Source organism: Ciconia boyciana, chromosome 8 (genome assembly GCF_034638445.1).
Source record: "Ciconia boyciana chromosome 8, ASM3463844v1, whole genome shotgun sequence".
In the NCBI taxonomy this organism is placed as follows: domain Eukaryota; kingdom Metazoa; phylum Chordata; class Aves; order Ciconiiformes; family Ciconiidae; genus Ciconia; species Ciconia boyciana.
The window spans coordinates 67,418,232-67,432,867 of record NC_132941.1 but is presented as its reverse complement, the minus strand read 5'-3'; the positions used below and the strand labels follow the sequence as shown (position 1 = coordinate 67,432,867).

The 14,636-nt window shown below is 58.0% G+C and overlaps 1 protein-coding gene across 1 annotated transcript; it reads left to right on the top strand.

Annotated features, from left to right (window-relative positions):
* Positions 1 to 11,565: 11,565 nt before the first annotated feature.
* Positions 11,566 to 13,639, top strand: NKX6-2 (NK6 homeobox 2). The gene is made up of 3 exons (XM_072870978.1): positions 11,566 to 11,980; positions 12,432 to 12,604; positions 13,391 to 13,639. The coding sequence occupies exons 1-3, from the start codon at positions 11,566 to 11,568 to the stop codon at positions 13,637 to 13,639; spliced, it is 837 nt and encodes a 278-aa protein (XP_072727079.1).
* Positions 13,640 to 14,636: the final 997 nt, after the last annotated feature.

Below are 14,636 nucleotides of genomic sequence, written 5' to 3'. Positions count from 1 at the left end.
TCTGGAAGCCCATCTGCCTCCTGACAGAGAAACTCTTGTCCTCCACAGAGCCCTTCTTATTTGAACTGTGCTTGGTGACCTTCTCCATGCACTAGAGAGTAGGGAAAATAACGGGATGGTGAAATCAAATGACTAGAGAGGAGACAGAGAAAGAAAAACAGTAAAGCAGAAGGAAAAGAGAGAGATGGCAGTGTAGGAAGATATGAGAGACAGAAGGTAAACCTGGCAAGACTGAGAAAGTAAGCCAAACCAGAAGTGTCCTTGTAGGGAGCTTTTTACTTCTCTCGTTTCTTTGTCACATTCTAGTTAAGTGAAGCATCTTGAATGATGAACGCAGCACCATCATTCGGTGCTTTTACATCAGCCCCCCCGCTTTTCTGGACACAGACAAGAGGCAGCCAATGTAAGCAGCTAAAACTGCAGCACAACCAGGCATACAGCAATCACTGCCACACTAGTAACACATCATTTAAAATAATAATAGCATTGTATTTAAAATTATTGTCATCCTACAGTAAGCACAAGGAAACAATATTAGTGACATGAGAGAAGGATGACCTTGTTTCCAAGATACCTGCCTACAACAAAATATCTATTTTTTAAAAATGATTTTCATTCATTTCAGTGGGACACTTGTTCTAGAAGTTGATAGCAATCATAAGAGGAAGAAAAATGGGGACCATTTCAAACACTACCCTTTTGTATTTTTCTTTAAAATGAAGTGAAATAGTATTACAGTGCCCTCAGGTGGTGTAAATTCAATTCTGTCCTATTGTCTTTTCTAGAAAGACAGCTCTCTAAACAATACTAATTCTCAGCAAGCTGGATTAATATGGAAGAAACATACAAGACAGAGCAAGCACCATGGTTATAGTAGCCATGGACCTGACTAGTCTAGCGTTCTTCCAGCTCCCACTGGAAGGACTCCGCTGTCCTTCAGCTTATAACCGCACTCTCGTCCTCTTCATACCTGCTCCTGAATTAGCTCCTAATGGCTAGCCACCAGCATACATTAAAGCTCAGAAAAAGCACCAGCGTACAAACAGCTCAGAAAAGTAATTTCCAGACTGTTCCAAAACCCAAACAAGACAAAAGGAATTTGAATCCCACCAAGCTTTCGTTTCCTACGCAAATGATACTTTCTGTTCCTTTCATGGTCATTTGAGAAACTCCCCTACCACTCTGAAGTTATGTGTTATAGGAAATGCTGTGCTGATCCTTCAATTTTCTAATGATTGCCTCCAGGATTTCTGAGGGTGGCCAGAAGAATTGCTGTTACATTTTTAGCAGCTATCTTTACAAACAGTACCCTTGAAAGAAAAACAAGGTAAGCTTCTCACCCGAAGTCATCCCCCACTCCTCTCGCCTTGCTTTCAGTAATCACTAATTACTTTTTTTTTAATCTCACTTGCACATTCAGGAAGAGTTTTACTAACAAAACACTTCTCTGTGGCTCAGAGAGAATCAATAGTGCTTACAAGCACACTCTTTATTTATTGGCAATTTACTCCTGAATTCCCCCATCTAGGCTATCAATAGTAAGGCAATCTCTTTATAGCACTAATGACTTGCGGTAAAGTATATACATCTGTTTAATACAAATAAGGGCAAACGATTTCCCAGTCTTGGTTAGACAAAATAGAGCTCACAAGGGCTTATCTCACTTAAAAAGAATAACTTGTAGCCTTCTCTCATTAAAAGGATAAACTATTAGAGTGGAGACAAGTAGGAAAAAAACCAACGTTGGTGGAACAAGGGAAGGGGGAGAGGATTGGTGGACACTCAGGTCTGACTTTGACCTAAGAAGGCAATGCTCTTAATACTAACAATAATCTAAGCCACTGGCAGAAGAAAAGCAACAGGCAAAACAGGGTTTCGGGGGGGGGAATCAAAGGCCTGGGAACTTCAGCAACACCAGTGATCTGCTGGAAGCCGCACTGGCAACTCAGTCAACCACAGACTGCACTACAGTGACTCCTAGCTCCACTGGGGGAGGAAAAGCCCTTCATTTTGAAAAGAACGTAAAGCCAAGAAAATGCTGCCCACCTTGTCATTGTTAAGAGTGCCCCTCATGAGACACAACAGATAGATAGAACAAAACTAATGCTGGTAACTGCTTAAGTCTCTCAGAAGTTTCATGTGCAAAAATACTGTTTCATTTCTTGTCCTAAAGAAAATTATATAATTATATCCATGCTATTTTCCACCAATGACCATATTTACAGTGATAGTTGGCGATTTTAACATCAAATACTTTCCTTAAACCTAATTCATGTTTTCCAGAGCTTCAAAAACTTGTTGCTTAAAACCCAAACCAGACCAATGAATTCACACAAAGGTGTTGAAAACTTCCCGATACCTTCAAAATCACACTCTAGTCTTCAGCAGAAATAAGTTATTTTGAAAGGATTTACATATATAGCTCCCTCCACCCCAATAATTCTCCAAAATGAGATTAAAGCCTTAAAAAGAGAGTAAACCCAACAAAAGCACAAAGTTGCAATACATACTGAGCCTTTTGCTTTTGTTCTTTTTCTAGAAAGCACTAAAAGGCAGTCTCATCTATGTGCTTGATAGCTGAAGTTAACTGGCTTCCCAGGAAGGCATGGATTAGGAACAGAAAAGGTAGACCCAACTTTTAGGCCAAAATGTGCCTAGAGGAGCTTGAAAAAAAAAATTGGTTTGACAGCTTTATATTGAGCTCTTTTGTTAAGCTATGAAAACTTAGAAAGCCACACTACTTCTTCACACAGCAACAACTGTTCATTTGCAAAGACAAACCATAAAAAGCCTCTGAAACTTTTCAGGAAAAGGGAAGCAGTATGACAAGAAACTATTGCTTGTGATTTCAAGAATTAATCTCTCTTATTTGGGAAGGGCAAGCCAAAGAAGGGACAGAAAAGTAGTCCTTCCCCATGGCATCATATTCCCTCTCCCAGCCTTTGGGCACAGCCAACCCCCAGACTACCATCATCCTGAATTCTGCTTTGTACCAGCAACCTATCCACCGTATTTCACAGGCAGCCCCGAAAGAAACCTGAGGCATTTGATGAATGGGTTAACTATGCTGCAGTCACAGTAGTGCTAGAGTAACCTAGCTTAGTTTACTTTGGTAAGGGGACAGCCCAGAGAAAACAGCACGGCATTTAGCCCACCTTAGCTTGCTGCATACCTCAGGTGAGGTCTCATCCTGTACCTGCTCTTGGCTCCGTGCTGCTGTGGGTAGGCTCTTACCAGCCCCATCTAGCTGCTGCCTCTGCTCCGGCGGCAGCAAACGCACAGCTTCCAGAAGGGGGATGATAGTCCAAAAAGACAGAAGATATGTGAATTCCTTGGCTTTCTGAAAGCATCGTGAAACTCAGATGCCTAGATGGCAAAATAACTAAACATGCTGCCTACTTCAAATGCACTGCAGACAGAACAACCCACGGGAAAGCTCTTCATCCTCTTACAGATTTGTTTTATGAAAGACAACACTTCGCTTTCAGCCACAGCATCCTTTGTTTGGAGCAAATCAAATCTCATTTATCCCTGCAACCAAACTCCTGCTCCACGTGCTGACAGGTATGACCCACCACAACAGCAAGCTCTTCGGCACACCTCGGGCCCTCGCTGTCTGCATCTGACGCAGCCACCCACCGAGGGACGCCGGGCTCGGAGCTGACCTGCGATGCACTGGGAGCCAACGGTGCCTGCAATTCAAGCAGCGTTCCCACCGACCAGGCACAGTCCCAAGCACCCAAACCAGGCAAGCGGGAGCAAAGGCCCAGGGCTGAGCCTGGGAAGGGCTCCAGGCCAGGGGCGGGGGGTGCGTGGGAGGGGGGCCCCAGGTGTGGCCGATGAGGGCCAGCCCGGCCTCCGGTGCGCTCAGCGCCCGCCGCAGGGACGGCTGAACAGCAGCAATGGCCTGACTGTAACGCAGAGGTGTTTTCTAATTCTGCAACCGTTTAGAAGGGTGGTGACACAATATAAAACCTGTATTACAGAGTGTTTTTTTCAGTTTTACAGCACAGGAGAGAGAGTGAATTCTGTGGAGGGGGAACTGCATCCCTCAGTTGTAAGACAGTTTGCAAATGTGTTTCCTAATGCACGATAATTAATTCTCAAATATCACTGTCAAAGGACACAAGACTACAAACTTTCCATCTAGGAATTCTGGGCTTAAACACCACTGGGGATAACTAGCTTTTGGCACTGAGACTCTGTAATGATTTACTGTTAAGCAGAAGAATGATGAAAGATTTAGGAAAAGATTCCTTCCAGCCTTACAAAAATAAACGTAGTGTTAGAACAAATTGAAGTCTACATATAAACGAGTGCTCAGTTGGCTTTATTTATACAACCTGGTGGCACAATACTCCAATTTAAGGATATAATTAGGATCATTGTATTAGAAAGCTATAAAAATACAGGCTACCAGACAGTTGTTAAAAGGGATACTTAGTACTGCTTTGTTCATGAAGACAGATTGCAAACAAAAAAACATGCAGCTTAAGCACAAACTCTTGAATGAGGGCACACTGTTGCCGTTTTTTTCTTTCTATATCTTTTGAGAATTAGTTTTCACACAATCATGGAAAGTTACTTTATTTATTAGAGATTTTTGTGTGTACAAACAGAATGACTCAGCTGGCCATCACAAGAAAAAGAAAAAAATTATTTCCTCTGCAAATGTGTTCCCCCTCTAACGGCAAAGCATCCATAAATTTTACTGGTCAGCTGACATTTCTCTATGTATTCCTTCTCACTGTGGCATGCAAGGACCCCCTGACCAGCAGCATTTCTCTACTGTGCCTTCTGGTCTTCATCACGGTTATTCTGCCAGTGGATTCAGTTTTCAGTAAACATCCTTGTGAGCATAAAGATGCCAGATTGTGTCAGAGAGGCAGAGGAAGCTGGGAAGGTTACAGACTCCTCCCGGCCCTGGGATTCCTCCAGTACTCCCTGCTGTGTGCTTTTCTCCCTTGTTCAGACCATATGATAGAGCTAACGCTGGCAATACACGACCTGTGCGGGCAGGCAGTCGGCCTTATGGCTACATGCAGACCTATCATGAGACTTCGGCCCGAAATGTTCAAAGAAAAAGTCAAAACTACTGGGTACGTAAGACTTAGCAGTGAATATGCTGGAAGCCCTCGGATGCTCGAATAGGTAGAGCATCTCCACCTGCAGATGTAGCCTGTTTGGGGCTGATTTCCTCCACAGCTGCTGTCTGCTCCTTTGCGGCCCCGGGCTCTGCGGTGGCCCTCCAAAGCAGGAAGAATGGACAGGACAGTGCACGTGAGCGGGTAGAGTAACAAGGGAAAACAGAAAACGAGAGTTTGAGAGAGAAAGGGATCGCCCAGATCATTAAATCTGATCCCTTGTTACATAACTGATTTTCTTCATCTGTCTTGAACGTCACCCTAGTCTGCAATCTCAAGCAGACAGAGGACAAGCATCTAAATGGTCAGCTCTGCCAAGATTTTTGGGCATGCACCCTCATAGCAGTTTTATTCTCTGCAATTTCAAGCCCATGGGAAAAATACTCTACAAATCTCTCTCCTAAATGTGAGAGTCTAAATTCTGCCACAGCCATATGAAATGTTGTGTTGTATTTTGCCCTAAGCACAACACTATAATAATACCGTAGTCTGAGGCAATAACTTCATTTTTTGCATTTTTGCATTTCTTCACATTTCTGTTACACGGTTCTCAAGGTCATCCAGTTTCTCTTGTGTGCTACTCTATACTGATGAGGACTCTCAGCTCTGCACCATTAGCATATTCCTACTTTTTTGTGCCAAGGATCATAATGAAAAATATTAAATATGGCCTTTCCCAGAACATACATCATCCTGTGAAGATGCTTCAACAGAGATCATCTAGTCTAAAATGACTTTGTTTTCTAGTGACTGCATTACTAGCCCAAAACGCCCCTCATTTTTAAACACACGGATGTCTTTTAGGTATGCTGTGAAGCAGCAGCATCCATACTGTCAGGAACACAGGCAGACAGCGTGATTACAGGACCTCAGCATGGATTTTCCTGCTCTCTTGCCATTAATGCTCTAAGTAACTCCATGCAACAATATCGTTTTCCCTCCCCTACCTACCCCTACCTTTCCCTCCCCTTCCCTTCCCTCCCCTTCACTCCTACATCCACCAGCAGCAGAATAATTCAGACAAGGAAGCCTGCAAGGAGAGCAGCCGTGAGTATCCCCTTCCCCAGTCACTCTGTTTTGACACCGACATTTACAACTGCACTTTGGAATGATGTACAAGACAGTGGGGGATGCTTTCATGTACTGTGTACCTGACTTCTCTGTAGTCCATAAAGGGAGACAGAAAGCACATGCATTTACACCCAATAAATGTAAAACAGAGATTATTCCTGTTCGTGGTTTATTTTCTTCTAGTACATAGCCTCTCAGACATTTTCAGCTGCACAGAAGCTACAAAAAAAGGTACTTTGGCCGTATGCATGACAAAAAGAAGCACCGGAAGGTTAAACAGAACTTGTCTGAAGCCATCTGTACTGTAGTATTTAATACTGGACAATGTAGTATAATACTTTGTTCTGAGTATGTCGGAATGCGTAAGTCTCAGCCGAATTTGACGTTACTAATCTCAGTGTTGCTTCCATGGCCTTTGTAAGAAAGGTTACTCACGGCAGGGGCAAATCAAAACGCTCATTCATTAATTTTGAACGGTGGAAATCAATCCTCTGCCCAGCTGGAACCGCATCCAAATATGTTCGTAAAAGGCTGCCTTTGTGACCAAGGACAGCCCCCCGAAACACGGTGTGGGTTCACAGCCGAAGGAAACGACACGCTCTGTTTCCCCGCAGCCGTGCTGTCCGAGCGGGGACCGCCGCAGCGGACAGCCCGGAGGCACCCCCGTCAGTCTCCCTGAACCCCGGCGCCGGTCTCCGTCCGGATCCCTTCGCACCGAGGGCCCGGCGCCCCGTCTCACCGCCCGGCGCTCGCCACAACGCGCCCGCTCCCGGAGAAAAGCGGCGACCGGGCCGAGAGCGGCGGCGCGACGCCTCCGCCGCCCGCCGCCCGTGCGAGCAGCGCGGCGGAGCGCCGGCAGACCGGCGGGAGCGCCGCGGAGAGCGGCGGGACCGGGCACTGCCGGGGGAAGCGCGGGGGGGCCGGGCCGGGCCGGGCCGCCCCGCGCACCGGCCCCGCCGGCCGGGCCCCGCCGGCCGCCGCCCGAGGCCGCCAGGGGGCGCCGCCGGCCCGCAACGGGACGGGGGAGGCGGCGGGCGGAGGCCGGGCCGGGCCCCGGGGAGCGCGGCGGGGCGGGCAGCGGCGGGGGCGGTCGGGCCCGCTCTGCCGGGCCCGCAGGAGGGACACCTGCCGCACACCTGCCGCGCACCCGCCGCTGCGGGCGGGGGACCGCGCCCCGGGAGCGGCCCGTCACTCGCGGCCGAGGCGCGGCGGGGCCCGGCTGCGGGGGCGGCTCGGCCCGGGAAGCCGGCGCTGCCCGCGGCTCCGCGGAAATTAACCTCCGGGGAGCGGCGTCTTGTAAAGGGAACGCGGCGCGTCCGCACGCCGAGAGCGGGCTGTAGCGCTCCGAGGTTAATCCGGCCGAGGGCCCTCGTCTGCGGCGGAATGTACGCGTAATCAGAAACGCCTCGGGACGTTTTATTTCCGCTCTAGTAGGTCTCTGCCAGACCGGTCTCGGCCGCAGGCAGCGGGCTCGGCGGGTAGCGATGCCCGCCAGCACCGGCGGCAGTGAGCTCCGGCGCTCCGGCACCCCGCCGGGCAGCGGGCGCCGCGGGCGGCCCGTCTCCCAGGCGGAGAAGCCTCAGCTTGTTTTCCGAGATCACCCAGGGCGAGAGCAGCGGCTGCCGGGCGAGTGTCCGGGCTCCGGGCCGGGCGCGGGCGGCGGACAGGCAGCCGGCCGAGGCCGGGACCGGGGCTGGGGCCGGCGGAGCGCACGGCGCAGCGGCCCCGCAGCCGTCGCGGGGGCTGCCCTGCCGCTGCGCCGTCCCCGAGCGGCACGGCCTCTGCAGCCGAAACGGGGTTTGCTTAAGACTTAGGGAATGCTTGGACCTGGAGCAGCCTGGCAGCCGCCTGGGGCTGCACTCCGGGCGTCCCTGCGGGAGGGGGCAGTGCGGCCGAGAGGAGGGGACCCCGCGGCATCGGCGAGAGGGAGCGGCGGGGCAGGAGGGGACGCGCGACCCGCCCGCGGACGCGGAGCCGGAGCCGGCGGCGGGGCCGCACGGGCGATGCCCGCTCGTGGTTCCCGCGGAGGGCGGCGGGCCGCGAGGCGGAAAGCTTCCTTCGGTGCCCCCCCTCGTCGGAAAAAAGACACAAAAGCAGTTTTATCACGCCGCGGGGTCTGCAGAGATAAACCCCGCATACTTCCACCTGGAGAAATAAGGGTATTAGACGGCAGGAAAGTCGACGAACAGGACAAAACGTACCGTTAATGTGCCACAAGCGTCACTAATGACAGATATAAATTACCGGCCGGCCTCAGGGCGCTGTTCTAGCGCGAGTTTTAACCCAGAGGACGGGAGCGGGAGGCGAGCTTCGGATCTGCCCCCGGGGGCTGGCACGGCCGGGCCGCCGGCACGGAGGCCGCGCTGCTGGGCGCCTGCTGCTAGCCGGGGCTCGGGGGCAGCGGGCCCCCGAGAGCCGCGCAGCCGCCGCGGGTGCCAGAGGCAGCCGGGGATAAACCGCGTCGGGTGCCTGCGCGCTCCTGGCTGCGACCGGCGCCGGAGCCGAGAAGCGTCCCGCGGGAGCGGGGCGGAGGCGGGACACGGACACGGACACGGACACGGACCCGCCGCTGTCCCCGCGAGAGCCGGGCGCTCCCCGCTGCCCTCTCGCAGCGGGCAGGCGGCCCGGCCGGCTGGGCACTGCGCTGCGCTGCGCTCCGCCCCGCCGCGGGCGCGGGTCCGGGGCGCCCCCGTCCCCCCCCCCCCCCCCGCCGCCGGCACCGCAGCCCGGCTGCACGCGAGCCCGTCGGGGCGGCCGGGCCGCGCCGCGCCGCGGGGTCGGTCCTGCCCCGCCGACGCGGGGGTGGCGGAGGCCGCGCTCTTACCCTGCTCCGTCGGTCCCGCGCGAGGCAACGGCGTCCCGGCGGGGCCTGCTCCTGGGGAACGGCTGCTCGCTGCCCGCGCGTCGCGGCCGGAGTAGCGCCCGGCCCCGCCCGAGCGGGGCGGAGAGGCTTCCCTCCCGCCGGGCGAGCCGCAGCGGTCGGTGCTGGAGAGGTCGCGGCCGGAGGCGGAAGACCCGCGGGCGGTGCGGCGGGCTCGGCGGGAGGACGCGCAGCCGGCCCGGCTTGCGCTGCAGGGCCCCGAGCACCGCCGCCGGGGGGCGGGGAGGGCGGCGGGACGGGGCGGGGGGGGGAGCACGGGCCGCCTCGGCGGAATCCCGGCGGCGTGCGACCGGGAGCGGCACCGGCAGACAGACAGAGACCGAGACAAGCCCCGGGCGGGGCGGCGCGCCGGCCCCTGCCCGCCCGGGCCGGGCCGGGCCGGGCCGGGCCGCCCCCGAGCCCCGGGAGCGCCGGGCGGGTGCGCGGCTTTCCGGGGACCGGTCGCGCCCCGCCGCCGCCGCCGCCGCCGCCGGGCCGCCTTCATCGCCTTCCCGCGGCTCCGTGAGCCTGAGCCGCGCCGGAGGAGGCGGGAGCGCGGGCGGTCGGCAGTCCTGCCCAAAGACGCAGGGGTTGCAGGCACGACACCGGCCGGGGAGCTGGCGGGGCCCAGCCAGGAGAGCTTGGCAAAGCCGTCAGGGCTGCCCTTGCCGCCGCCGCTTACGCTAGAGAGAGGAAAAAGCCAAGAAGTCGTTTATTAAACCTTCTTTGGGGCAGCGTCGTTTTTAACCTCACCTTTACGCGTTAAGCTATTTACGAGGATGCATGTAACAGGATAGGCAGGCTGTTACGGCGACTGAGAATAAAGATCACCGATCGAGCCCCGGTTAATGGCTTCCCAAAGGCACTTTGAGATGAGGGCTGTTCTTCCAGGCTAAACGAAACCCAGTTCACCTGCAAACGGTTCTGGCGATAGACACAGCTACGTCCAGAGGAACGCGCGTTTTAACAAGTGCTCCGATGTGGTGAAGTCGATTCATGTTCACCTTGTGAACACTTTGAAAAGTTTTAATTCCCCACTTGTTGCGGTTAGTGTTTTCCCGGGTTAACAACGCATCAAAACCGTAGGAGAGGGCAGTCGTAAGGCGAAGAACGCGCTACAAGCCCCGCTTCCGGAATTATTTTCCATAAAAATCTCAAATCCGAATTCTTCTTGTCTTGCCCAGTAAGCACGTTTCGATTACGAAGAGTACCAGCGGTAATTTTATTTGTGCGAACGAGCTCCGTTCCGCGATGGTGTAACAGCCGTCCTTCCCCCTCAGAGACAAGGGCTCGGACCCCTCCGCCGGGTCCGGAAGGCAGGACCCCTCCGGTGCCGGTGCCTTTCCAAACCGGCAGCGCAGACGGCCGAGCGGGACGGCCGCTCCCCGGCCGTGAGACGGGGCTTTCACGTGCGACCGCACAGAGCACATACCGAGACCAGCGGGCTTTTAGGAGCGTGCTTTAAACGTTCGGCTCCGAAGCGCGGGGGACGGCTGCCGCGCGGCTGGAGAACAGCAGCCGGGCCACGGGCAGCCGCGCCCAGCCTCCCCCGCGCCGCCGCCCCGAGGCCGCGGAGCCGCCGTCCTCCCGCCCCCGCGAGGCGCCCGGCGGGCCCCGCGGGCGGCCGCCCCGGCCCCGCCGCCGCGGGCGGCTCTCCGGGCGCCGAGCCCTTTCGGGCTGCGAGGCGGCTCCCGCCGCCCGGCCGGGCGCCGCGGAGGACGGGCCCGGGCGCGGCGGGGCGCGGCGGGGCGGGGCGGGGCTGCCCTCGGCGGGCGCCGCGCGGGCGGGGCGCGGGGCCGGGCGGGGCCCCGTCGGGCGCGGCGCGGCCACGTGCGGCTCCGCGCGCTCCCACGGCGGCCGGGGCCGCCCGGCCCGGCGGTGACGTGTCGGGGTGGGGGCGCTCGCCGCCCGCCGATTGGGCCGCGGCGGCGGCGCGGGGAGGCGGCCGCCCAATGGGCGCGGAGCTCGCAGGTGCCCGCGCGGTTATCTGCGCCCCGGGCGCGGCGCGGAGGGTCCCCGCTGCCGCCGCCGGGACACGCGGCCGAGGCGAGGCGCGGAGCCCAGCCCAGCCCGCGGCGCCCACCCCGCCGGTCGCGTCGCGTCGCGTCGCGTCGCGTCGCGTCCCGTTCCCCCCTCCCCTCCCGCTGGATCCCGCGCGGAGCGCGGGAGGCGCAGCCTGCCGGGGACGCCCCGCCGGCGGGGGGCCGTTCTCCCCGGGACTCCCTCTCCGCCCGTTCGCCGTGCCGCCCCGGCTTGGCTTTCTCCGCGCTCCAGCCTGGAAGTTCGCGGTGCGCGTCGCCGAGCTGCGGGGGCGGGCGGAGAAGCGCCGGGGTTTTCCTGCTCCCAGCAAACTTTGGTACTTGCTGTTGCTTTGAACCTGCAAGCAGAGGAGAGGCCGTCCCGCCCGCGGCCGGCGCTCCTGGCGTGGGGTTACAGGAGAGCAGCTGCCGGCGCGGTGGGAGAAGGACCCGCGTTCGTTGATGACCACAAATGTTAGCGGTGGGGCAGATGGATGCTAATCGCCAGAGCGCGTTCGTCCTCAGCAGTACGCCGCTGGCCGCGCTGCACAACATGGCCGAGATGAAGACCTCCCTCTTCCCCTACACCCTGCAGAACCCCTCCGGCTTCAAGGCGCCGGCCCTGGGCGGACTCAACACGCAGCTCCCCTTGGGGACGCCGCACGGAATAAGCGACATCCTGGGGCGGCCCGTGGGCACCGCCAGCAACCTCCTGGGCGGGCTGCCCCGCATCAACGGACTGGCGGCCTCGGCGGGGATGTACTTCAACCCCGCCGCCGTCTCCCGCTACCCGAAGCCGCTAGCGGAGCTGCCGGGGCGGCCGCCCATTTTCTGGCCGGGAGTGGTGCAGGGCTCTCCCTGGAGAGACCCCCGGCTCGCCTGTCCCGGTAAGTCCGGCCGGTTCCGGCGGGGAGCGCGGCCCGCGGGGGCCTCCCCGGCGGCGGCCCGGGGTGCGGCCCGGCTCGGCTCCGCCGGCGGGAGGCGCGGGCCACCCCTCCGGGCCGCCGAGCGACGCGCCGGGAGCCAGGGCGGCCCCGCGCCCCGGCCGGCCGGCGGCGAGCGCGGTGGACGGGGCGGACGGCCCGGCGGAGGCCGCGGGAGCGGCGCCCTGAAGGCAGGCCCGGAGGCGGGCCGGTGCCGCTCACCTGGGCCCGCCGCCGCCGCCGCGCCCCGGGACGTGCCCGGACCGAGCCCTGCTCGAGAGCCCGCGGCGGCGCGGACGCCCGGAGCAGCCCCGCCGCAGCCCGCCGCCCCCGTAGCGCCGGGCGGAGACGCGGTTCCGAGCTGGGCTCGGTGCAGACCCCGTTTCTGACGGAGCCGTTTCTCCTCCGCTTTCAGCTCAGACGGGGATGGTTTTGGACAAGGACGGCAAGAAGAAACACTCGCGACCGACTTTCTCCGGGCAGCAGATTTTTGCTTTGGAGAAAACCTTCGAACAGACGAAATACTTGGCAGGACCGGAGCGAGCCCGCCTCGCCTACTCCCTGGGGATGACCGAGAGCCAAGTGAAGGTAGGTCCCCGCGGGCGCGCCGGGGCCGGGGGCTGGGTGCGGGCTCCCGCCGCCGCCGCCTCCCGCCCGCTGCCGGGGCAGCGCCGTCACGTTTTGCTTCCGCAGTGATTACCAGCGACCAGTAAAACTGCAACCGTCCAGAGATATTTTTTTTTAAAGTCAGCTCTATTTTAAATTGCATCTGGATATTGGATAGATTTTAGGCCGTTATTTTGTGCACAGGTTATTTTGTGCTTGGAGTTCTTTGTGCTGCAAACGATTTCAGAAAAACATATCCAATATAATTTAAAAACACTCAAACCGAACCCCCAACCAAAAAGCCCCCCGCAGGTAATTGCTTTCAGCGGGTCCGTTTCCGGCGGAGACCGTGTCCAGTAATTGGCACAACTTCGCCTCCTGTAACCGCGCAGATTTTTTAGCAAAGACTTCAGGCGCACCGAAGGGTCGAAGCGCGCTGGGAGCCAGCAATACGCAATTTCCTAGCCAGCAATACTTGTTTTCCTGGCCACCATGTTCCGTTTTCAACAGATGATGGTCCCGCGAAACCGCGGCTTTTACTGTCGCACAGCTCCGGCTGGCGACAGCCCCCAGGAGCCGGGCGGGTGGCCCAAGCGTGGCACGGCAGGGCCCCCTCCCCGAAGCTGCTCCCTGCGCTGCTGCCGGACCCCGCGCTGGTGGGAAGGGGAGGGAGGGGAGGGGAGGGGAAGGGAAAGGAGGGGAAGGGAAGCGGCGGCCGCGGCCCGGTCCCACCATCGGGGCTGAGCCGTGCCCGGTGCCGGTGCCCAGGTCTGGTTCCAGAACAGACGGACCAAGTGGCGGAAGCGGCACGCGGCGGAGATGGCCTCGGCGAAGAAGAAGCACGACTCGGAGACGGAGAAGCTGAAGGAGAGCTCGGACAACGAGGACGATGACGAATACAACAAGCCCCTGGACCCCAACTCAGACGACGAGAAAATCACGCGGCTATTGAAGAAGCACAAATCCACGAACCTCTCCCTCGTCAGCCCCTGCAGCACCAGCTCGGACACGTTGTGAGGGCGCAGGCACCGACGGCTGCTGCGGGCGGCCGGGGCCGGGCGAGCCGGGGTGGTAGGCACCGCGGCGGAGAGGAGTTGTAACTGGATGTTCAAAGTGGTGTGTTGTACAGCCTAAGATGTATGTGAAATGTATATATTTTTTACAGAATAAGTTATGAAATTATTTTCCTTCTCATCGATGTAAATTTCAGAGGAATTTTCCCAACTTTTTGGTTTTTGTTTTGTGTCCCTTTCAGGTTTGCCCCTCTTTCTTTTAGCCTCCCGGCCGATTTCCTGCTCCTAACAATCAGATTTTGTTACGTTTTGTATGGGTCGCCAAATCCAAGCTCAGCCACTTTGTATATAGTAAATTTCAGATTTTGTGATGTATATTTCTAGTGTAAGAACGGCTGTTTTCTTTCACTCCCTCCCTCTACTCAGTGTTTTGGCGGTTTGATTTCTCCTGCCTCCGGATTTTATGCATAATAATATCAAAAGAGAAAACAACCCAAAAAAGCACGAGAGAAACATGGACACTTGATTTTACATTGGGATCGAATAACGTCTCCACACGGGTTGGAAAGACTTTGTATAAATCAATAAATTATTTAACAACCTTCTCCTTTAGCGAGGTTCTTCCCGCGTCGCTCCTTGTCGGCCCCGTCCCGCCCCGCGCCCTTGGCCGGAGGCCGCGGGGGGTTCCCCGTGGCTGCGGCGGGGCCGCTTCGGCTTTCGCTCCGCTACTCGGGGGGGCCCTGAGCTTCAGGGCCGCTCCCGCCCGACCCGCTCGCCGGGGACGGTCGGCCGGCGCCCGCCCTCGCCTCGCCCCGGGCGTTTCCTCCGGGGCCGCGGCGGGGCCAGGCCGGGCCGTGCTCCGGCCTTCCCGCGCCCGGCTGCCGGCGCGCACCCGGGCTCCCCGCCTCCCCGCTCCGGGCGGCCCGGAGCTGCCGCCGGAGCCGCCCCGCAGCCTCAGGGCCCGCGGCCGGCGCCCGGCCCGGCCGGCCCCGCCGCTCCGC

Excerpts from the sequence above, each read along its gene's own strand:
- NKX6-2 (XM_072870978.1), top strand. The coding sequence starts at position 11,566 with ATGTTAGCGGTGGGGCAGATGGATGCTAATCGCCAGAGCGCGTTCGTC. Across the intron at positions 11,981-12,431 it reads CCCCCGGCTCGCCTGTCCCG|CTCAGACGGGGATGGTTTTG; the intron begins GTAAGTCCGGCC and ends CTCCGCTTTCAG. Across the intron at positions 12,605-13,390 it reads TGACCGAGAGCCAAGTGAAG|GTCTGGTTCCAGAACAGACG; the intron begins GTAGGTCCCCGC and ends GCCGGTGCCCAG.